Source organism: Talaromyces proteolyticus (genome assembly GCF_021365285.1).
Source record: "Talaromyces proteolyticus strain PMI_201 chromosome Unknown BGW36scaffold_2, whole genome shotgun sequence".
NCBI classification, from domain to species: Eukaryota; Fungi; Ascomycota; class Eurotiomycetes; order Eurotiales; family Trichocomaceae; genus Talaromyces; species Talaromyces proteolyticus.
Window position 1 is genome coordinate 2,189,884 of NW_025764278.1, and position 23,102 is coordinate 2,212,985.

Consider the following 23,102-nt stretch of genomic DNA (forward strand, 5'->3'; position numbering starts at 1 on the left):
TAATGTTCAAATGGCTCGTGTTACCTCACATTTTGCTATAAATCTGGGTATGTAGCCTAATCTATTTCGTACCCGTTGGTCAGAGGAAAAACCTCATGCTTGCCCACTCCGACGTGCTCTCTTCCTCCAGCTTAGAAGCCCAAGCAGGGACGCCGCCAAAATAAAAAAGGACGTTTTGAGGCTTTCCGGGTATATTTGCACCAACAAACCAAGAGCGAGATGCCTTGGACGATTCTGCAAACACTGTAGCATTGAATGTTTTTTCGAGCTGAACAGACCATTCGTCCACAGTTTCTGTATTAACTTCGATTCCGGTAAGTTTGTTCTTTTCCATATAATTGATGGTTTTACCAATCCAGTTGACCTGTATTTCAACCACAACTGGCATATTTCCAAACGGTATGTGTGGGCCACAAATCAAAAACAAATTGGGAAAGCCGGGCACAAGAACACCAGCGAATGTGTCTATTCTTTTGGCCCAATTCTCCCCCAACGATCTGCCCTGACTGCCTCGCACATCTATCTCGGTAAGCGCGCCGGTGGCAGCCTCATATCCAATAGCGAAAATTATTATGTCAAACTCGTATTCGTCTCCGGAAATGGTCCTGATGCCCTTTTCATATAGATCTATTTCCTCTTTGCTTATATCAACCAACTTGACATTGGAGCGATTATAGGCCTCATAGTAAAAGTGTCCACAGGGCGGACGCTTAGAAAGGAAGGGATATTTGGGACACAAGAGTTCGGCTGTGCCTGGGTCATGAACGATGGAACGAATTTTTTGACGAATATACTCAGACGCAACCTCATTAGACTCGGCGTCTGTGAAAAGATCATCAAAAGTTTCAAACTGATAGTGGAAACCTCCGCACTCCCAGCCAGCGTCAAATATTTGTCTGATTTTTTCCGCGTCTGCTACCCCCTTCACCGTTCTTTCTGGCAGTTTCATTGCTAACCCGGCTTTATGATCGCTTGCAGCTTGCAAAGTGGAATCAAAATCTCTTTTTATTTCCTCTGCCTGATTTTCATCAATGATGTAGTTGCGTCCTGGAAGAACGTAGGGTGGTGAACGTTGAAACACCGTTAACTGCTTCGCAACAGAAGCAACCTTGGGTATGATTTGGACTCCTGTGGCGCCAGTACCAATAACAGCAATGCGCTTACCGCGCAAATCAACATCATTTTGTGGCCAACTAGATGCCTGGTACCATTTTCCAGTGTACTTTTTGAGCCCCGGAAAAGGCGGTGCCTTTGCAACCGACAAAGGTCCGGTAGCAGGTAAAAAGTAGCGGCTAGTTACGGAAGTTCCATTTGCAGCTGTGACGGTCCAAATTCTCCTTTCATCATCATAATGAGCAGATTTAATACGTGTATCGAAGTCAATGTGTTTGCGTAGGTCGAACTTATCTGTTTTTGCAGTGTTGGTGGAAGTGGAAAAGGGTTTGGCAAGAGAAAAAAGGAAATAAAAAAAAGGAAAACAAAGCGAGCACAAAGACATCACATAATGAGATATTGACTAGGAGAAGAAAAGAACTGACCTACAATTCGGCCCAGATACTGCTGTACCTCTTTTTGGGAAGGGTACCGTTCACTATAATTCCATTCTTCTTTTACTCCCGGCGCAAAGTTCAGGGCATATACCCATGCTTCGCTATCGGTGCGAGCCCCAGGATAACAATTCCAATACCACGCGCCGCCGACGTCTGACCCTGCCTCAAAACATTTAACACTGAGACTGAGCTGGCCAAGCTCCCAGAGTGATCGAATACCGCCGAAGCCAGCACCGACGACAATGGCATCGTAGTCAGCAATTTTATTCGACATCGTAAGCAATTATCGATCAGGACAGTTAATTGAAATAGAATTCGGGACTTCAGGACTGGTATGATCGGGGACAGGAGCTATTATGAGGTTCCCACATTGGGCAAGGTAATATGGTCTAGGAATCATTTATGGTAATTGAACTAATCGATAGTGATTGAAGGTCTATCTCGATAACAAAGCCAATCGCTTTGAATCTAGCTATTTAGCTGTGTATCGCTCCCGATGCGGATATAATCGGTCTCGTCCGTAAAAACGAGAATTCGGATATGTCTTGACCCTAAATCTGCCCCGGTCTCATCGGCCTTCGCCGACGAAGCCGTTCTCGGTTCTAGATACCCAGGCACAAGGGAGTGGCATTTCCCGAAAAGCACATCATATACCGGCTTACGTAGTATTACTCTATTAATTTATGCCGGTGTATTCCAAGTTCGATAGACTTTTTTGGCAGTCGGACTAAGGGCTACGATCCATGCGGAAAGACCTGGGCGGGGGCATTGAATTGTTGGCAATCAAAAGCGACTATGTACTTTTTTTTAAAGCAGTTACGAGACTGACAACTTTACAACGAAGCATTATAATCATACTAACTATTTAATGATGGTGAGAGGCAGGTCTTATATTAACCCTAAAACAATGCGCTCCCGCGAAGCACGAAATGTGTAGGTCCTCTAAACCGCTCTCTTTCTGGATACTGCCATATAGGCATCATAATTTTAAATTTACTTGTTAATGACTACTGCACTACAGATTCATCGTTTTTTGGCAGCTAAGCTACCGCATATATATGCGTCAACACATGTTCTATATAAAGGTTCATTTTCTGGAAGCAGCCGTATTATGAATTTAGGTTATAGACTCATAGAGAGGCATAGGGTTAGAAACTAGATTATTAGATGGCTCTCTCTAATAAGAACGAAAGATGGGTTTGTATATCTTGCGTTTGCATCCCAAACGAGGAAACATAATTGCCAAATGGAAAAAGCGGTACATCGGTTTTTGAAGCATTTGTAACATAAATGCCATGGGAATTGGATTGAAATCGACGAAACAGGCAGACAGCTAGTATGCATAAAGACACAATCTCAATAACACCTCCCGTGGACAGGCTTGAGTTACGCCACTTCACGATAAAAACTTGTCTTAGCTAGAGCAGACTCTCTCCAATACCAGACAGCAGACATAGTAGCACCAGGTCCAATGATGAAATTTCCCAAAGCAATGAGCGCCGAGGCCTTCCATACGTTGACAGTTGTGCGGCCGACTCGTTTCAAGTCCCACACTGCCATACAGAGCCAGCCGTAGGTGGCGATATAGAAACCCCAGAAGTCGGTTAAGAAAAGAGCCCTGAGACCTTCGCCTAATGGCTTCGCCTGCCCTCTGAAGTCGGGCCAAAAAACAGATGCCAAAGTTAGGTTGGGTGACAATACAATTTTAGCAACACTGTAGACATGGAGAAGCAAGCCAAGCACGCCGGTCACAATGTAAAGTTTCTTGAGATGCGGGAGATCTGGGAATGTCTGCTTCGCCGTCCGCGCTGTCTTGGGAATACTATGCGTTTTTTTGTAGTAATACCCGAGAATGATACAGAAAGTAGGGACCAACATTGGAGACACCTGCCAAAGGGCTTCGAAATTCTGGAGTACATCTGGGTCACCCCACGGGATGAACATGAGAACTGTGGGTAGCGTATAGCCAATATTGACAGCCCATGTTAGCGAAGTAGCGAATTCGGGGCGAACCTCGCGATTCAGTGGCCACCAGTAAGTTTCTGGCTCAGAAATAAGTGTATAGATGGCATAGTAAATCGGCATGTAGATTCCAATGCCAGCCCATTGGACAAGCGTCAGCCATATTGTTATTCTGGAAAAGGTAATGAATTAGTGATCATGTTCGGAAAACGATAGAATTTGCACGAAAACTCACACCGACACTGGCGTTAGCATGTTACGTTTTCGGAATGCCTCTACAGACCACACTGCAATAGGCTGAACAAGCATTCCCAGAAAGTACATTTGCAAAGTCCCGAAATTAGGGTCCCAGTTCTTCAAGCCGGGCATATACGCAGCGGCTAGGAACACAAGATAGTCATCAATGGGCTTGATTCCGATATACTTCCGTTTCAAGGTAAATCCTGGATCGTAAGAATACGAACCAGTAGTCACAACCTTCAACAGATGGTTTCCAAGGTCATAGTTAGCTGACCAGACCCACATCCCGTAATGGACGAGGCCAGCAATCGCTAGGTAGAATGCTGTGAAGTACCATTTTGTCATACCTCGAGGCGCTGGGCTGCTAAGAAGCTCATCTTTGTAAGGCACTAGTCGCGGAACGGAGCACAATTTAGGGCTGTCTAGCTTCTCGGCGAGAGGCATGTTGCGAGAGAAATTGAAGGTTATATCTTCCGTGTCGGTCCGCGGCAGTAAATGCAGAGCTAGTATCTCATGCAAAGGTGTATCCAGAAGCTCAGTCCGCTGTTGATCGTGCGAGTGTTCCTTCAGCGACGTTGTTCTTGCTTGGCGAATCCTTTGGGTCTCGGCGGATACATTCTCGATCTGTTCAAGTGTAGGCTTTCTGCCTCGCGACTCTGCAAGTGCTCTACGGAGTGCATTGACAAAGGTAGCCGCTGATTCAATACACGCATTGCCACCATGGCCTGCAATTGGGTGGAACTGGAGATAATTAATATAGAAGCCATTATGAGCTTAACGGGCTCTGAGGTGCTTACCTTGTGTGCAGAATCGCCAATAGTGATTATCCGCTTGTAATACCATTGTTTGAAGACGTATTCCTGCAATGGAAGCATGTTTGACGATATCTTCTTATCTAAAAGAGTCTTGAATGTTATAGTCGGCGTGATGTTATCATTCGCTCTTTGAGCGAGCAGTTTCTTCTCTTCTTCCTTTGTATACTTTGGAATATCACTTCCGTACACTCTTTTTGGTAGTTTGAAGAAGTAGAACCAATACACACGACCGGCTGGACCACCATTCACGATATAGGACTGGTGCTTCTTAAACACAGAGTTCGACGAACCAGGTTCAATCCCACAAGGGTTGGAAATCCCAAAAATGCATCCATAATCGCATGGCACGGCTAAATAAAACACGATAAATTAGATTTAGCGGAAATTGATGAAAGAGTGATTCCTAATATTTACCAGAAGGCTCGGTGGACGGAATCCACCCAGGTGACTCCTTATTTGCAATCCTCCACATTTCTCCTCTAACAGTGCTATGAATCCCATCTGCACCAATAAGAATATCACCTGAATAGAAAGACCCATCAGAAGTCTGGACAGTAACACCATCATCGAAGAGTTCAACCTCTTTGACGCGTTTCTTGGTGAGGACCTTTTTCTTGTCCTTGATATTGTCATACAACACTTGAAGCACCATTTGTCTGTCTAAAAAGGTAATTGGATAGCCATGTCTAGATAAAATTTAACTCAGGTAATCGAAATCTCACGTCGCAAGCTCACCTCTCATGCATAGAGGAATTCATTCCTCGGAATTCTCGTATCACATGGCCGGACTCCTTACGAAAGTGAAACGAGTCCAGAGGAGGACACAGATCTAGAATTTTTTGAAGCAAGCCAAGCTGGTCCAATATCCTATTTCCATGTGGTAATATTCCAATGCTTGCTCCCACTTGAGGTGCGATGTCAGGATATGCCTCGAGAACGACAAAGTCGATATTGTAGAGCTGCAGCATGTTGGCCAGTGAGAGGCCAGCAATGCTACCCCCTGCAATCACGACTCTGAAATCGTCCTTGAAACCCATTTTGTCGAAAACCCTTTTGCTGCCAACGAACACCTCACTTAAGGTAAATCAAGATTCTTATGTAAAAACATGCAGTAGCCGAAGAGGGAAGAGAAACTTATATCTTCAACCTTAGGCAATAGAGTTAAAGCTTCGAGTTTGAGAATGCCATCGCAGGAATTGTACCTAAACCTAGTTTGTATAGCCTCCAGTATCATTTCGGAGCATCGTACCTAAGCACCCCGGTTGTCCTAAAAGCATACTAGGAGCTGAGATATAGTTTCGGCGAACAGCGAAAATTATCGGTAAAAGCGGAGCCGAGCCTACTTAGACAGTTCATGAAAGTACAATCAACGCGTTATGAGTTTCTATAGCCCCATACGCGCGACTGATAAACCAATGAGACATTTTGTTCCACTGCTGTCGACGCCTACGGATTCTGATTGTCCCCCCGGGTCTCTTAACCGGGGTGGTCTCTATGCCCGGGGAAGGACAAGTTATGGGGCGACGTGGGGTTAAGGAGGCTCGAGTACTTTTAGGGCCAAGCTATGATTTATCAATTCTTTTTATCTCGGGAATATGGACTCAACAAGTGTAGCACTCAACATTTTTAACGTTACTCATTACCAGTCATGGACAGATTCCAGCAAAAGCAGCTTGTCACCCGGCGTTCACTCAAATATACATATTTTGTTTCTCCTTCTGGTGACTCAACGGAGAAGAATCCTGCCTTGATTTTCTTACATGGATTCCCCGATTCGGCGCACCTCTGGTCCGAGGTCGTAGCCATGATGGAAGGGTTGCCAAACAAGATTATAATTCCGGACTGTTTGGGGTACGCAGGCACCGACAAACCAGAAGACATCAGCTTATACTCGTACGACGGCCAAGCTGATGACCTTGAAGATATTTTACAGAATGAGAACGCTAAGGTAAACGTCATTATCGGACACGATTGGGGCAGTGTGCTCGCCCAGCGAACCTATCTCCACAAGAGTCATCTGTTCAGCGGCATTATTCTCCTCAATACGGGTTATATGGTTCCATCAACCCAGCCTTTTGATCTTGCTGTGGTCAATAGGACCACAGAAAAAGTGTTAGGCTACCCCCAGTTTGCGTACTGGGAGTTTTTCTTGTCACACGATGCCGCAGAGATTATAGATGGAAATTTGGAGAGGATGTGGCAAGCCTTGCATGGTGATGTTGAAAACTGGATGCAGAAGTTGTTCTGTGTTCCAGACGCTATGCGCGAATTTATTCTCGGCGACGAGGAAGTGTCATTGAAAGCATACGCAAAAAAACTAGAATGGAAAGACCGATTCATACGGCAATTCAAGACCGATGGATTCGCCTCATCTTTGCAGATGTACAAAGCCACTGCATGGAATGTACAATCAAAATCAGACTCAACCATTCCGAGCGAGAACTTGGCGATTCGGGTGCCAATGCTATTCATTATATGCACCCAGGATGCTGTTTGTGTGCCAGATATAATGACACCGGCTAAGGAACAAGGTCTTGTACCTATGTTGAAAGAAGTCGTGATTGAGTCTGCACACTGGTCTCCGATGGAGAAGCCGGGTGAAATCGCATTACACATTGTAAATTTTCTAAGTAACACGATCTTATCCCATTAAACGCTATTTACAGTCAGGCAAGTTTCAGGACTTATACTTTCAAAGAGAGTATTTAGGGTTTGACGAGCAAAGATGAGCGTTGTGTTTTGCGATCTCAAACTTTGCCCCCGATGATTAATCTAAATCCAATTTCAATAAATAGTCTAGAGAGCGCTACATAATATCAACAACTCTTTGCTTCGACATGTTCTATACATCTGAATTAGATACAGGATAAATCACATGTGGTCTTCTTTTATGTACTGCAGCGTGTCTATTGTTGAGCAAATTTTAATCTACTCAATCAAGTTTCACCAACGTAGACATTGAGAAACCCCCAGTCAGAGAATAGGCGCAAGTCGACCCAATCACATGTAAAAGGAAAATTTAATATTGTTCGCTGTTTGAGAGATACTAGATCGCTGATGTGTTATATACGTGCTCTAGTAGTCTATCAAGATGCGAAGTTTCCTATATCAACTAATTATGCTGCCATGTTGATGAGGACCGTCTTTGGCTCAGTGAATATCCTCAGCGCATACTCTCCAAATTCTCGCCCGACGCCGCTCTGTTTTTTCCCTCCAAAAGGAGCTTGTAGGCTTTGTAGACTAACACAATTGACACCAACAACACCGGCATCCAGAGCCGAGGACACACGTATTGCTCGTGTGACATCTTTTGTGAAGACTCCGGCCATCAAACCAAACTCAGTGTCATTTGCTAACTTTACAACCTCCTCTTCAGTATCGAAAGTTTTTATGACACTGACTGGACCGAAAACCTCATTTCGATAGATATCAGCATCTGGTTTCGGATTCAAGAAGACCGTTGGTTCCATATAACATCCTGTTTCTCCATGCTGAGCACCACCAACAAGTAGCTCCGCCTCAGACTTTCCCTGTTCTACCCTCTGTTTTACCAGCTCAAGCTGTGATTTGTCGACCATGGGTCCCAGTTTTACTGCTGGGTCCTGAGGATCTCCAAATTCATTCGTAGCTGCCTTCATCCGTTTTACGTATTCTTCGATGAATTTATCTGCGATGCTTTTATGGACATACACCCTCGACGCAGCAACACAGAGCTGCCCACTTCGTGTCAAGATCGCGTTGATTGTCCACGTGAGCGCATTTTCAAGATTAGCGTCCTCGAAAATAACAGCGGGACTCTTTCCTCCTAACTCAAGCGTAACTCGTTTCAAATTGCTTTGAGCTGCAGCCTGCTGAATCTTCTTTCCTGTTGGCACCGAGCCAGTGAAACTGATTTTACGGATTCTCATATGCCCCGCAAGAAGAGCACCAGTAGACCCTGGTCCTGTAACCACCTGAATAACCCCAGGGGGAAAACCGGCTTTTTCGAATAAAGCTGCGATAGCCAGAGATCCTAGTGGAGTCTTTTCACTGGGTTTGATAATCATAACATTACCAGTTGCGAGAGCTGGCGCCGCCTTCAGAAAAAAACATCCCAAAGGCGAATTAAATGGATTGATTGCCGCACAAACGCCGAGGGGTTCATGTCGAACTAACTTGACAAATCCTGATGAACGATTATGTCAGTTTATTATCAAAACGTACTTGGAAATTTCTTTACCCCTTACCATCATCGTCGGGAAAGTAATCGCCTTTATGTTTGTCTGTCCAACCTGCGTAGTACAAGACACAATTTCTGATATAAGTTTTTTCGCGGACTGGAGCCAGGGAAACAGGGATTCCTGAAGCGAGTGAGTCTAAAGTCAAGATCGGCATGAGCTCTTCATCAAGTAGTGAGGCCAGTTTGAGAAGGCATTCGGTTCGCTGTACGGCTGTAAAGTTACTCCATGGCCCCGGAAAGCCGCTTCTGCGTATCGTACAGCAGCTTCAATATCCTCGGGCCCGGCTATTGGGACGTTCTCGGTGACTATAGTATTATTTTTGGGGTTTTTGAGGCTGTATGTCTCCTTGTTCTGCGCTTCAACGTATTGGCCATTTAAATACAACTTGGTGTACAGTTTCGGATCCAATATATTGCTATTCATTGTGGCGTCGGTGTAATTTGTACGACCGAACCGTAGAGAAGGTTGGACACACGCCGGAGAACTAGTAAGGAGTTATGTGATCTTTACCAGGTAAACAGGGGTTGACAGTGGATAATTGCGTTGGTTATGTGTTTGTATATATAAGATACTTTTATTATTTGCACTTCTAGACGTTTGTTATTCATAAAATTGAATCTGACCAACGCGTCGGCTATCCAAATCCGAGGCTGTGGGCAACGCCGAGCTTCCCAAAGATCAGTTCGGTATTAGATCAATTGCTAAAGAGGGGTAAGAGAGGTAAGTGAATTTAAAGTATATTCCATTGAGTCTCTCTTTGACGAGATAAATTGACGGCAGATCTCTGAATTTAGAGACCTATTGATTCTAATACAAGTTGTGTAGCCATGGCTAACTCGATGGATGTCTGGGCTCTGACAGCCTGGGGCGAAGGCCTTGAAAAGATTATCCAGCCCATTCCGAAAGTGAAGGGTACTGAGATCCTAATCAAAGTCACCCACGCCGGGATTTGTCATTCAGATCTTCACACCGCCGAAGGTTTCTATGACACAGGCAAAGGACAGAAATTCTATGTTAAAGACCGTGGCATCAAATTACCAGTCGCTTTGGGGCACGAGATACTGGGAGTTGTCACAGGAACTGGAGAGGACGCGGTGCATATCGCCATAGGATCTCGCCAGATCGTGTATCCGTGGCTTGGTTGCGGATCGTGTACTCGCTGTCACCAGGAAGAAGACAACCTGTGCGCGGCGCAAAATGGCCTTGGAACAAAACAAAATGGTGGATTCGCCGAATACGTGGTTGTACCACATCCCAAATACCTAGTGGACCTAGGAAACCTCAATCCCTCTGTGGCATGTACATTTGGCTGTTCTGGAATCACCACTCTTAGCGCAGTTAGAAAGATCATGCCACTGCCGTCTGATGAACCCGTCCTCTTGATCGGTGCTGGGGGCCTAGGGCTTGCTGCTATATCAGTGTTAAAATCATTTGGCCACGAATTCATCGTGACAGCAGACATAAACGACGAAAAATTGGCTGTTGCTACTGCAGCTGGAGCAACGAAGACGGTGAACACCACTGGTCCGTCCGCATACGAGGACATTCTTGCGGCCACCAATGGCCCTGTTCTTGCTGTTATTGATTTCGTAAACTCCTCATCAACCGCCAGTTTAGTCAACAATCTAGTTGCCAAGGGAGCTAAATGGGTGCAAGTCGGCGTGATGGGAGGATCTATTGAGCTGTCACTTGTGGCAAACATTTTCAAAGGTCTTACCATATATTCCAACATTACCGGAAATCTGGAAGAGCTGCGAGATGTCGTGAAGCTAGCGAAGGAGGGAAAACTCGGCCCCTTGCCAGTCCAAGAAATGCCCTGGGATTCGGCGAATGAAGCAATGGACTTGTTAAGAGCGGGAAAGGTTTCAGGTCGACTTATACTAGTAAAGTGAATTGAACCTCTTCTATTAGTATACAACAAGCCATATCAGAGACATAACACCCTAGACCTGACAGTCATAGGCCTTCTACACACATATAGTGTAGGTCGTTCTAAGAGTACTTGCTGCTTGCTCCACATTACGTTGACTAAAATGGGTGTAAATAACCAAGTTTATGTACACCGATACCTAGATGAAGCTTTTTGAAAATAATAGATACTACATACACATATATCTGTTAGAGCACGGAGCCTGAATTATTGTTTTGCCAGATATTTTTGTTATATATTAATGTCAGCTGGTGTATATGGAATTGATCCTCCATATATGTATAATTGACGCGAAGAAATTTCGACAAACAATGGTATGTACAAGGAATGCTTGGGCATTAATGGGGGTGGTACTCAGAAAGGCCAAATCCTTAGAATTAATTTGTCCTTACCCTGAGAGCTAAATCAACATGGAAACAAAATCTCAAGAATAAGGATAACTGCTTTGGCTCTCCTGATTCCGATCCACAGCCTAGCAGATCCTCGGCGATACCCGAGTCCGGTTGTAATACCCTGAGGTTGGTACCCACCTGAGATGTTGCAGCTATGGATTTGTCTGCGAACACCCTATGTCGCCGCCATTCTCTGCATTATTTTAAGAGATCCACCATAACGGCATTAGATCCCATGCCTTTTCATCAAGCTTAGATTTCGGTTGAACCTTAGTGGAGACAAATTAATACGGAACAGCACAACTAGGGTCATATACGCTAATATTATCAGGTAAATACTTCTAGGTAAAATTAGTCGGCGAAAAGCAGCACAACACAAGAGGGAAAGTGACAGCTATGGCAGAATTACCACCCAAGTCCCCATTATGGATTCCGGCTCACCCGGAGTCGACGAACGTGGCAAAATTCATCAAATACGTGAACGAAAAGCATAGGTTGCAACTTGAGACATACGATGACCTATGGAACTGGTCGGTGCATCCACAGAATATAAGAGAATTTTGGAGAGATGCGTACATATTTTTAGGTATCCCGCCTCGGTCACGAAATGAGGCTCAAATTGGACCAGCATTTGAAAACGTGGTGAGATATTCCTCACTATTTTGAAATATATTGATTGACTGATATAGTTGCAGCATGGAAAGCCACCGCCTATGTTCCCTCCTCCTACATTTTTTCCATCGGAAAAGTTCAATATCGCCGAATTCATCCTCAGAGATCACACAGACGATCAAATTGCCATTTATTTTGTTCGCGAAGGTAAACCAGGTATCGAAAATATTACTTGGTCTTCCTTGAAAAAACATACAGCAGAGGCATACGATGCAATGATCGGCAGTGGCGTCAAAGCTGGAGACAAAGTAGCTGTCGTCATGTCAAATTCTGTCAATGCAATTTTCTTATCACTTGCAACACTAGCGATAGGGGCCATCTGGTCATCTGCATCCCCCGACCTTGGTACTAAAGCAATCATCGACCGATACGATCAGATAAAGCCCAAGATAATCTTCACGGACGATGCCTACGTATACGCCGGAAAGAGAATTTCCTTAGAAGACCGAATAGAGTCGTGGTCGAGATCATTAACGGAGCAGAACGATCAACTCCAAGACGTGGTTGTTCTCCCATATTGTGGAGTATCGCTGAACATATCGAGAGTTAGCCGTGGCATAACTTGGGAAGAATTTAGGCGACGCGGCCGTGGAAGGAGGCTGTCATTTTTGGAGCTACCGTTTAGTCATCCAGCCTTTATTCTCTTCTCATCTGGCACGGTGTGTTGGTCTCAGTGCATATACGCTTTGAATAGCTAGTTTTCGCTGCTACTTGAATTGCCCACACTGATTATTTTCCATAACAGACTGGAACACCGAAATGTATAGTTCATTCCGCAGGTGTACGTATTCTCTGTCGACATGATGTGATCCTGGGTCTTGAACTGATGAATTTCATAGGGTGTGGCCCTCAAAGTCAACACTGATTCTCGTCTTCAACATGACATGAGACCTGATGATGTGTTCTTTCAGTATACAACGGTATGTGGTCGCTGAAGTGGCACCAATTAATAGTATTATATAGAGGCTAATGATACCTCAGACTTCCTGGGTTATGTGGGTTCTCAATTTTGTGAACCTCTCTACTGGGGCAACTATGCTTCTCTATGATGGATCTCCATTTCATCCAGAGCCAGATACTCTACTTAGACTGGCAGAAGAACTTGGGTAAGAATACACGCGTAAGCGGATACGCAGTCGCTGAAAAACATTCAGAGTTACTATCTTTGGCACCTCACCAAGATACCTATCCGAATTAGCATCAAGAAACATCATCCCACGTATGTAAATTTGCCTTTTGAAATAAGAAGACTGTGAGGACTTATAAACACATAGGGGATAAATATAAAATTACCAATTTACGAACAGTGACTTCAACTGGATCTGTACTTTCAGAAGACCAATACGAATGGTTTTATCGGCATGGATTTCCCCGAACAACTCAGCTCATCTCAATGAGTGGAGGGACTGATATCGCCGGGTGTTGTATGTGGTGGCATCTTTCATATGTGATTTGATAATCTAATGGAATGATGGAAGCTAACATGTCCTCTACGGTTTTTTGTTGCTCTAGTCGTAGGAGGATGTTCTATTCTTCCCATCTATGCCGGAGAGATCCAGACAAAGTGTCTCGGTATGAGCATTGATATCCTTGACGCCTCTAAAACGGATCCGGTATCAATTGAAGCTTTGGGTGAACCAGGAGAGATGGTTTGCAAACAGCCCTTTCCAAGCCAGCCTCTCCAGTTCTATGGCCCCGGGGGCCAGGAGAAATATCTGTCGTCCTATTTTTCGCGTTTCGGCGATCATATTTGGTGTCAGGGAGACTTTATAAAAGAGGTTCTCAATACTAAAGGTCTTGTGTTACTGGGAAGATCGTATGTCATCATACCCGATAAATTGTGGCCTCTAGCACGACTGGCTAACGTATGTCTAGTGATGGTGTCCTCAATCCATCTGGAGTACGGTTCGGTTCGTCAGAGATCTATGCTGTCACTGAAACTCTGAAGGAGATATCAGACGCGATATGTGTCGGACAGAGACGCTCATTTGACAATGACGAGATTGTTTTATTATTTGTCAAGATGAAACAGCCATACAAGCTCACTGCTGAACTTACTGCATCATTAAAGGATGCCATTAAGGAACGGTATTCGATCCGACATGTCCCCGCCTACGTTTTCGAAGTACCAGACATTCCGTACACGATAAATGGGAAGAAGTGCGAGATTAATGTCAAGCAGATCGTGAGTGGAATGAATACCAAAGTCAGTGGGACAGTAGCAAACCCACAAAGCCTGAAGTTGTATGAAAAATACTATCATCTTCCGCGGCGAGAAAAGGCAAAGTTAAAATTGTAGACCTATTTGGACTTGTCTATATAGAGTTTTTTCCTACGGATTTTGAAGTTTAGTGATAGAAATACAAAGCTAGAAGTTAATTCAATTGGCGTCTTTTTAAACGAGAGAATTGATTTAATTACATATTATGTTTCATAGTCTTATAGATAGAGAAAATGACATGATCTATCACGAGATCTCATCGTATAGTGCTTCATCAATCCATATGATACTTCATACAAGTCATCCATCTATCTTCAACACCGTTATCTTTCAACCCTTAGGAAGTCGGAACCCGGAATTGAACTCATTGTGCATAATTTAATCTCGGTGATTGCCGAAATGGCCATAATTGGCGGACAAAGGAAGGCAAATAATACTGTCTCCCGCAAGCGGGTTTTGCTAACCGAAGAGTCACAGTTTCATATTACCTGTATGTCGGCGAAGACCGCTGGGTATCCGCCATGGACCTATCTACAAGTGGGATGCTTAGAATGTTAGAATCAGATAAGGACATGAGCAAAATAGGCTTCTTTTTACCTATCGTCTGTGTGCGAGTTCATCATTTGTAGTTGCTGTACCCCAACTTTTCAAAAAAAAAAACTCACTTGAATTTCGGAGACATAAGCAGGCAACCTTGCTTTGAAGCTGATTTATGAAAATGGGCGAAACGAACCCTATAGATGGCAGTGGCCATTTACGGCCTATTGTCATTGGGAACGTAGCAGGTGCGATGGAGGAGGCTCCAGATGCGATGTAAGTGCCAGCCAGCTTAAGATTTCTTCTTATCTAAAAATAAATATTGTAGGTATCGTATGGTCAATGGTAGAAAGCATCTCGACGCGATAACTGGCGATTGGGCGGCGGAGTTAAATATTGCCTGGAACGCAATCCGGAAATATCAGGATCCAACCAAGGGATACGAGCCAGGTTTTCTCGATCAGCTTGACGCTTCAATTGATACCATTGTTTCGCGAGGCATCAAGGTTGTCTCTAATGCCGGGGTCTTGAATGTCGTAGAATGTGCAAAACAGACGAAAGAGATTTGCTTGAAGCATGGCTACGATAACCTTGTCGTGGCATATGTGGAAGGAGACAATATCTCGGACATTGTTACCGATCGAGAAAAACTGAAAAGTATAGGGGGGATCAGACATTTAGATCATCTAGACCAAAATCTTGAAGATTGGAATAAACCATACTGCGGGGTAGCATATTTTGGTTGTGGCGGCATCGTGGAGGCACTGAGACAAGGTGCCGACATCGTGATATGTGGACGAGTGACTGATGCCAGCCCTGTTATTGCGCTAGCAGCATGGTGGCATAACTGGAAGGTCGACGACTGGGATGCTCTGGCTAATGCACTTGTTGCGGGGCATTTGATTGAGTGTGGCCCTTATGCTACAGGAGCGAATTTTTCAGGGTTTAAGGCCTATCTCGACGACTTTTACGACTTGGGTTTCCCCATCGCAGAGATTGATGTTGACGGTTCATCAGTGATAACAAAACACGATGAGGCCCGAGGTCATGTCGATGAGCTCAATCTAAGAGCCCAGTTTCTCTATGAAATTCAAGGACATATCTACTTGAACCCAGATGTATCTGCGAATATTGAAAACGTTCGCATCGAGAATGTACCACATAGCAAGAACCGCGTCCGGGTTTTAGGGGCGAAAGGAAGTCCACCTCCATCTACCACAAAAGCTATTGTATGTTCTATTGGCGGTTATCAAGCCGAAGCAGTGTTCTATATCAACGGACTTGATATCGATGCGAAAGAGCAACTTCTCCGCCGACAGTTGACATACGCGTTCCGAAACTCTAACTTTTCAGATTTGAGTATTATACGCTATGGATCCGCGACAGAGAATCCAAGAAGTCAAGCGGCTGGAACTGTAAGTGTGCGGGTTTTGGCGAAAGCTGAAACATTGGATGATATTTCCTTTAAGAAGTTCCGGGAGCCGATATATGCTCTTCGGATGCAGCTATACCCTGGCTATCACATGGGTCTTGACTTTAGAACGATGGATCCTAGAATGTTTATGCAAATATTTCCTGGATTGATTGAGATGAAGAATCTACCTCATCGTGTTGTATTAGGGGAGCGAATTATAAATATCGAACCTCATAAAATAACAGCACCTGCGCCACTGCAACGTCCCTCTTACGAAACCGCGAACCCTCAACTATTACAGTCATTTGGGCCAACCAGAAAAGAGCCATTGGGATCTATTGTTCATGCACGATCAGGAGATAAGGGAAACAATGTGAACGTGGGGTTCTTTGTGCGCTCACCGGAGGAATATACATGGCTACAGACGTTCCTTACCGTGTATAGGATTAAGCGCCTATTTGGGGACGATTGGAATGACTCCTCAAGGATTGAACGATGTGAGTTCCCACATATTCTGGCAGTTCATTTTCGTGTGCTGGATTTCTTAGGAGGAGGTGGTGCAAGTTCTACCCGGATTGACAGCTTGGGAAAAGGCGTTGCCGAGTACTTACGGAGCCGGGTGGTGGATATCCCAGAGAAATTCTTACAGAACCCTATAGCTTAACTGCTGAATCGAGGTAGCTCCGCGCTTAATTTGTATTGAGGATCGATTCTATACTTTCTACTAACAAAGCCGCAATTACACTTTTCGTTCGGTTGCGTGGGCATTGCCTCTGTGAGTAAACATTCACGTAGTATACGCATTTCATAACGCTTTTATTTCCCGTTCCCCTATCTCAAGTTCACGAGATATTTAATGATGTATTGATCTTCAATGATATTTCGATGATGCCAACTGACGATGAAGTGATTCATCGATTTATACAGGTCTGTGAAGATTAGGGTTATGTCACCTAGGATGACATATCAATCTTGTATCTTCAATGCTGTAGAGCCGGTATCATCTCTTTTATACAGCAATAAGAGCGTCACCATAGCATTTACTCAAATTGATTCGCTGACGGAACCAAGCCCATTATTTCCCATAAATCCGTCGCATCCATCCTAGCACCGGGACTTTGAGCGGATGACATACTTTCACCAGCAAACCAATCCTGGGAAAACCCCATTACAACTTCACTTGGGATCAAACCCGGATCACGCAGATTTCCAGGAACTTCACCATGAAGACTGTTATAGAATTGGCGGAAGCCGTTCTCAGCTATTGACGATTGAAAGGACTCCGTAGTTGACGGATAGATTATATTGTTGTTAGCCATCGGCAATTTCATACCTAGATAGCTATTCGGGAAATTGGCCATAAGGGTGTCCTGTTGATGATGAGGATGTGATTGCCCTGACTGCGCCGCGGGCTGGATATGCTCACTTCCAAAACTAGGATCGGAAGCGTTTACCGGGGTATGATAACGTTGAGCATTGTAATTCGAAGGCGATGATGATGGCCCTGGTTTATGGACGTTCAGTTGTGCCTTGACCGCATCTTGGATGATTGCATTACTCAGATGACTAAAAATCTCGACGGAGCCTCGGGCAGTAGCCCACCGCTCATTAATTGCGACCAAGACATTCGAACAGGTACGAGTAACATCAATGATTTGGGTATACTCCAAATTGGCTGGGAAACTTGTGCCACGACGTTTTGTTTCCTTGATAATTCTGCTAATGCTATAAACATAGGACAGGCCTGCAATGAAAACAGCATGAAGAGTTATCCATGAGTAGTTGAGACGGCGAGTTCGATGCTGCTCAGAATATAGATAGATGGCTGACGTAGACGAGGCGAGAATATTATTTAGGGTAATGAGAGGATCCTCAGTGACGTTGTCGCATGGTGGTCTGGTGTGTGGAAATGATGGAGAAGGCCGGTAAAAAAGCAATAAGGCGTTATGGTAGGGTATTTCGTACCATGACATCGATCTGAAGCCGGAGGTTGATCGTTCGTCCATTTGTGATAAAATATCTATGTTTGGAATTTCAGCTCTCCAGGCTTGTAGATCTTGATATAAACTTTGCTGAATTTCATATCTTTCTTCGCGTGACAATTTTACGTTCATTGTCGTGCAATGGAAGCTCTGTAGAATCTTCCCTGCAAGTCGGCGAATGGAAATCAAATGCAAAAAAGGTGAAGTCTTTTGTAGATTTTCCGTAACTACTACTTCTTGAGTTAATTCCTCCAGACTGAGGTTATCAATATCAAAAGCTGTGGGTAATGTGATATCGATATCTTCGTCACGAAGTGCGACTGGTCGTCCTAATGTGACACTGATGATTCTAGAATGGCTCGTCAGCTGATAATCCGTTTGATAGACCCCAGTGTTTGCATACCTATCCAAATTATACAGACACCAAAATGTTCTTTTCCTAACCTCAACCGCCAGGGATATTTTCCCAGCTTCAAGACCCTGCGCTACTGATTCCTCCTGTCTCGATCGACGATGCAACCCCATTTCCATGCAGAGCCGTACAGCGATACCTACTAGGTACCACATATTGGCACTAGTGTCCTGTAAAGAGCAAAAAATCGAATATTGACACAGGAATATGATAGCTTGAAGAGGCGGTAGGTCCTTCATAGAAAGTACCTTGTCGAGTTTCGATATCGCACGTATATAGTGCCTTTCAGGGGAATTAGATGACCAATCTGGCCTATTAAAATTGACGGACCCCATTCCTAGTACCATATCGAAGACAAAAGCTTCGAATGGGTTTTTGGTGTAATATTCCTCCTCTGAATATATTCGTTCTACGGTTTTGAGAAACTGAGATCTACATAGGAGGGGGAATGTCAGATGCCAATGGTAGAAATATGCCTCAATGACGCGAGCAGCTTCTTCTCGACTGGGAAGAGTCAGTAGCGACGAGCAGGCCATCAGCGAATCCTCATCCTGTTGGAATTGGGCCTTTTGGGGAGATGGCAAATTCTTAGCCGCAACAAGGCTATAGACAATACTGAATAACTGGACATCATCACGGGAGCCGGGCTGACGGCGTTCTTCAGGGGTGCTTGGTGGCAATTGTATGCCGTCTGAGGATATCGCACTCGCTGTTGTGGCCGCATTACTATCGCTGGACGGTGGCCGACCATCACAGTGGAATGTATTTTCATCTGCGATGGGAGATGCCGGGGTGGAGTGCGGCGACAGAGCTTGCGACGACCGTAATGTCTTGAGTTCGTTGTTTAGCTTTTTGTTTTCCGTATCCAATTGCTTAATTGTCGCCTCGAGTGAATTAATATATGACCGGGGATAAGGCAGTAGATTGAGCTTGTTCGTATGGACACAGGGGGTGTTTGCTTCTGCAAAACACAATCAGTCTCCCACCTGCAAGACTACTGGCAAGGGACCACGAACTTTCACAGGAGCTGCAGCGTGGAACACGCCTGTCGCATTTTGTTTTGCGTCTGTGACACCGATCACAGGCCTGTGTCTGCATATCCGTCAACTGAATCTGTCAGCAATAGCATCACAACAACAACATCATCATCAAGAAGATCATCGTTGATGGTGCTATTCCCTATCTCTGCTCTATCGATTTGCAATCGATATCTAGCGAAAGGAGCCAAAGGTGGCGATCGCTGTACAGAGTATGTTGGGGACTACCCCGTACCCCGCATGCCTACAGAACCGAGCCCACTCTCGGATACTGTAGGCAGCGTCGGCGAACGCCGAATTACTTGAAATTACATGGTATACGTGTACGTACCAAGTAAGTGCCCCGGCTTCTCAGTTTGCCTGTCTTTCCTCATTGCTTTTTCCAACCTTTATGTCGCAGATGATCGGAGAGACTTGAGCACAGGGGATTTGGCTAGTTCCCTTTTACATTATTGTGTATCTATCGAGCACTTCTCTTGCAAGAAAATGTAGACCGCTTATGCATGTGCTGTTTCAATGAAGCGTTTACTTTATAGAATGTATGCATATTTATAGACTACATCGTCGTAATGGGCATTCCTCAGCAGAATTTTCTCAAAAAATGGCAGATCTAATTCTGACTCATCTACAGAATTGAACATATGTATCAAATTCATTTCATACACGATTAGTTGATGCCTCTATATTAATCACTGAATCATTGATTACTGTACTGCAACGAACTCCGAGCCCCGAACCCCCGGAAACCCCCCCGCACTTCTCACGGACGCGGTCGCTCCCCGCAAAAATAACAATAACCACCTCAATGCCGTTTTCTCCTATACACAGTCCTATCCATATGTGGCGATGTAATCATGACCACCGACCTGTCTGCTCTGATACCCGCAAAGAGCGAGCCGCGGAGACGCGCTTCGCTGGCCTGCCAAAACTGCCGTCAGCGAAAGGTCAAGGTAAGCTGAGATCTTGTTGCTCGCAAATCAGTACTTCGGTTGACTCCCTCATGCAGTGTGATGCTCAAGGTATCCAGCCTGGACAGCGATGTACACCGTGTCAGCGAACGAACAATCGCTGTTTGTTTAATCGCAACGGGGACCGTCGAAAGTGTGTATAGACTTTCTTTACTTTTTCTCCACCAGATTGACATCCTAATTGAAAAATATAGGTCGGGATCACGGAAGCATATCGAGACTCTAGAGCAGCGAATTCACAGTCTTGAAGCTCTTCTCGATCAAGGATCCAGACAACGTGTATACACAGGCGAGGACGATACTCGTTCAATCTATAACATGTCTCCAGTCCAAGAAACTACCGAAGAAAATGGCCAGCTGTCTGTGGATGATACCGATTCTCCCATGTTGATTATGAATGAAAATGTAACGGCCGATCCGTTGCCGTCCTCAAAGGGCTGTATATCCCCGTAAGTGAACATATTAGTCAAAATTGTCTCTTGAGGATGTCCAGGTTTCCATCTATATTGTGCTAATTCAGACCTAGACAGGGAATGACATGGCTCGAGAGCGACTTGTCTATTTCACCTCTTCTCTCTGTGAATCCAGGAAACCCCGAAACCACACCCCACAATGGACTTCGCACTATAGGGGCAAGTGTGTGGCAAGCAGGAAGCCCTTCTGACGGGGACAGAGAACAAGAAGCTGGTAGTCGTAGGAGCAGCAGAAGCCGTGAAGAAGGTTCCTGTGCTCTCGGACCTACTTCCCAGCCTCATATTCTCTCACCTCTAGAGCATCAGCCGATATTAACCCAGGACGAGCTTTCTAAGGTTGGGATTTCGATGGATATCAACTCGGCTCAATTGAGAAGTCGCCTCCTGCAGTCCTTCTTCAGGTATCAAACCCTTTGGGTCAGCGTGATCGATGAAAAACTGTTTAATACACACCGAGAGGCTGGTATTTCATCTTTCTGGTATTCACCGTTCCTTGAGATGGTGATGCTAGCTTGTGCTGCTCGACTCAGTACATCTAGCGCCGTGCGTTCTTTGGGACATAAATACGCTTCTCAGGCCAATTCTGGTATTCTGCTCGCAATCGAAAAACCGTCTGCCGCCTCTTTGCAAGGCTTCCTGTTATTGAGCGAATATGAAGTAACTCACGGTCGTGATCGAGTGGGTTGGATGCTCTGTGGTAGGTCCATACATCTTTCTATCTTTTTAATGTTGACAATCATTAACTTGAGACACATAGGAATGGCAGCGCGCATGTTGGTTGACATTGGCTTGCATGAACCAATGTACCTAGATGATGAGACTAGCTCCGCCGACTCCCCGAGCCCGCTTCTACACCTTTTCTGCGCAACCATCTCCTATGAGGGAATTTGGTGCATGTATTTAGGCCGACCGAGTGCCATACCCCGATCAATAGTCAAGATCGCCGCTCTTGGATGCCGAACTTACAAAGGGCATGATGCTGCAATATTAACTGCGTGGATGGAGCTATGTGTGCCCATGGCTGAAATCTGTGATATATTGAACAGCGTCCCCGCTGCCCTTGACCCTGCAGCGAAAGCCGCTTTGTTTAGACTGGATTCGGATATACAGAAATGGTGCGAGGGCCTACCCCCAGGAATGGCCTATGATGAGAACTCCGTTCCGGATCTCGATCCAACTGCGTATGGAATTCACATGCAATACTGCAAAGTCCAGATTCTCATTCACAAGGCATTCCTTAGAGGTGCCGCTACGCACACATTGGAGAATGTCCAATTGCCTGTATCGACAGGCGTTGATGACAATGAGGACTCTGAGCAGATAATCTACAAGAACGCCATTCAAACCATACGTCTTCTTCTTACATACAGACAGATTCAGGGGACTGAGAAAATACCGTCGGTAATGCTGGACAATGTCAACCTTGCATTGACAGTTCTTATTACCGAGTTTCGTAAAAATCCCAGGCAAATCACGACCAATTCACGCGATGTTCAGTGGTTTCGTCTGACAGTCAACACCATGGACGACCTGCAACCACATTTCCCTGTAATCACTCGCATGCTACGTACGCTTCAGCCAATGGTGGAGGGGACAGTATTAGAAGATCTCTTCTCTTTTAAACAGCCGTCGCAACCATCTCACCTACCTGCATCCTCTCCACTGGAACCTAGCTTCCCAAATACAACAGAGAAATGCAGCAAAGCTACGACTGGAATTCCAAGCCGGCAGGTGGAATGTAGTGATGAGTTTTCTAACTTTCAGCAGTTGGGAGGAGATAAAAATCACTGGAATAACCACTTAACTGGACAGTTGTCATCGCTAGACCGGCAATGGATGCATCAAGATACAGAGGAATTTACATCGTCGTTATTATCTTGGCCAAATTTGCAACTTGCTTCCCTCTGGCTTCCACATCCCACAACAGCCCGGAGCGAAGCCAATGTATAAACTGCACGTGAAATTATTTTTTGTATTTATATATTGTGGTACATAAGAACCACAGTGAAATCTGTATAGCTGCTTGCTGAATTTCCTGTTTACATCACAATACTGTACGGACATACAGCGGCCTTTCCCGTTCACCATTCAACAATTTTAGGTAATTGGTAATATTTACCGTGCTGAGTAAAACATATTGCAGATATCCATGACATTTCCTTTGCATTTATGTCGTCAGCAAGAGCAGTCCACACAGCGAGCACTAATACGTCATTCTCTAACTCACGCATCCATCTAAGCATGTACCAGAATCGCTCCAGATGTTACATTACTCCT

At 44.9% G+C, this 23,102-nt stretch overlaps 9 protein-coding genes across 9 annotated transcripts; 5 read left to right on the plus strand and 4 right to left on the minus strand.

The window, feature by feature from the left end:
* Positions 1-79: 79 nt before the first annotated feature.
* On the minus strand, positions 80-1,824 carry BGW36DRAFT_288178 (cyclohexanone monooxygenase; the record flags this gene model as incomplete). The annotated part of the gene is made up of 2 exons (XM_046210557.1): positions 80-1,407; positions 1,539-1,824. 2 exons carry the CDS (start codon positions 1,822-1,824, stop codon positions 80-82), a joined length of 1,614 nt encoding a protein of 537 aa, XP_046076871.1.
* A 1,112-nt stretch (positions 1,825-2,936) lies between these two features.
* Positions 2,937-5,604, minus strand: BGW36DRAFT_287692 (FAD-binding domain-containing protein; the record flags this gene model as incomplete). Its single annotated transcript, XM_046210526.1, has 5 exons — positions 2,937-3,684; positions 3,748-4,493; positions 4,550-4,917; positions 4,982-5,253; positions 5,303-5,604. 5 exons carry the CDS (start codon positions 5,602-5,604, stop codon positions 2,937-2,939), a joined length of 2,436 nt encoding a protein of 811 aa, XP_046076872.1.
* A 611-nt stretch (positions 5,605-6,215) lies between these two features.
* On the plus strand, positions 6,216-7,220 carry BGW36DRAFT_355253 (epoxide hydrolase; the record flags this gene model as incomplete). Its single annotated transcript, XM_046213622.1, has 1 exon — positions 6,216-7,220. One exon carries the CDS (start codon positions 6,216-6,218, stop codon positions 7,218-7,220), a length of 1,005 nt encoding a protein of 334 aa, XP_046076873.1.
* A 463-nt stretch (positions 7,221-7,683) lies between these two features.
* On the minus strand, positions 7,684-9,210 carry BGW36DRAFT_423401 (Aldehyde/histidinol dehydrogenase; the record flags this gene model as incomplete). The annotated part of the gene is made up of 3 exons (XM_046219829.1): positions 7,684-8,732; positions 8,794-8,989; positions 9,046-9,210. 3 exons carry the CDS (start codon positions 9,208-9,210, stop codon positions 7,684-7,686), a joined length of 1,410 nt encoding a protein of 469 aa, XP_046076874.1.
* A 404-nt stretch (positions 9,211-9,614) lies between these two features.
* BGW36DRAFT_423402 (alcohol dehydrogenase) lies at positions 9,615-10,679 on the plus strand (the record flags this gene model as incomplete). The annotated part of the gene is made up of 1 exon (XM_046219830.1): positions 9,615-10,679. One exon carries the CDS (start codon positions 9,615-9,617, stop codon positions 10,677-10,679), a length of 1,065 nt encoding a protein of 354 aa, XP_046076875.1.
* An 826-nt stretch (positions 10,680-11,505) lies between these two features.
* BGW36DRAFT_288751 (acetoacetyl-synthase) lies at positions 11,506-14,080 on the plus strand (the record flags this gene model as incomplete). The annotated part of the gene is made up of 9 exons (XM_046210610.1): positions 11,506-11,751; positions 11,799-12,440; positions 12,527-12,562; positions 12,621-12,701; positions 12,763-12,887; positions 12,936-13,000; positions 13,056-13,205; positions 13,294-13,597; positions 13,657-14,080. 9 exons carry the CDS (start codon positions 11,506-11,508, stop codon positions 14,078-14,080), a joined length of 2,073 nt encoding a protein of 690 aa, XP_046076876.1.
* Positions 14,081-14,720: 640 nt separating this feature from the next.
* BGW36DRAFT_355257 (duf1446 domain-containing protein) lies at positions 14,721-16,617 on the plus strand (the record flags this gene model as incomplete). Its single annotated transcript, XM_046213623.1, has 2 exons — positions 14,721-14,815; positions 14,868-16,617. The coding sequence occupies 2 exons, from the start codon at positions 14,721-14,723 to the stop codon at positions 16,615-16,617; spliced, it is 1,845 nt and encodes a 614-aa protein (XP_046076877.1).
* A 165-nt stretch (positions 16,618-16,782) lies between these two features.
* BGW36DRAFT_334894 (fungal-specific transcription factor domain-containing protein) lies at positions 16,783-19,543 on the minus strand. Its single transcript, XM_046212917.1, has 3 exons — positions 19,364-19,543; positions 18,339-19,308; positions 16,783-18,284 (listed from the first exon to the last, which is right to left on the minus strand). Exons 1-3 carry the CDS (start codon positions 19,443-19,445, stop codon positions 16,994-16,996), a joined length of 2,343 nt encoding a protein of 780 aa, XP_046076878.1. The 5' UTR covers positions 19,446-19,543; the 3' UTR covers positions 16,783-16,993.
* Positions 19,544-20,199: 656 nt separating this feature from the next.
* On the plus strand, positions 20,200-22,885 carry BGW36DRAFT_93135 (uncharacterized protein). Its single transcript, XM_046222706.1, has 5 exons — positions 20,200-20,334; positions 20,391-20,485; positions 20,547-20,801; positions 20,879-21,522; positions 21,583-22,885. Exons 1-5 carry the CDS (start codon positions 20,239-20,241, stop codon positions 22,773-22,775), a joined length of 2,283 nt encoding a protein of 760 aa, XP_046076879.1. The 5' UTR covers positions 20,200-20,238; the 3' UTR covers positions 22,776-22,885.
* Positions 22,886-23,102: the final 217 nt, after the last annotated feature.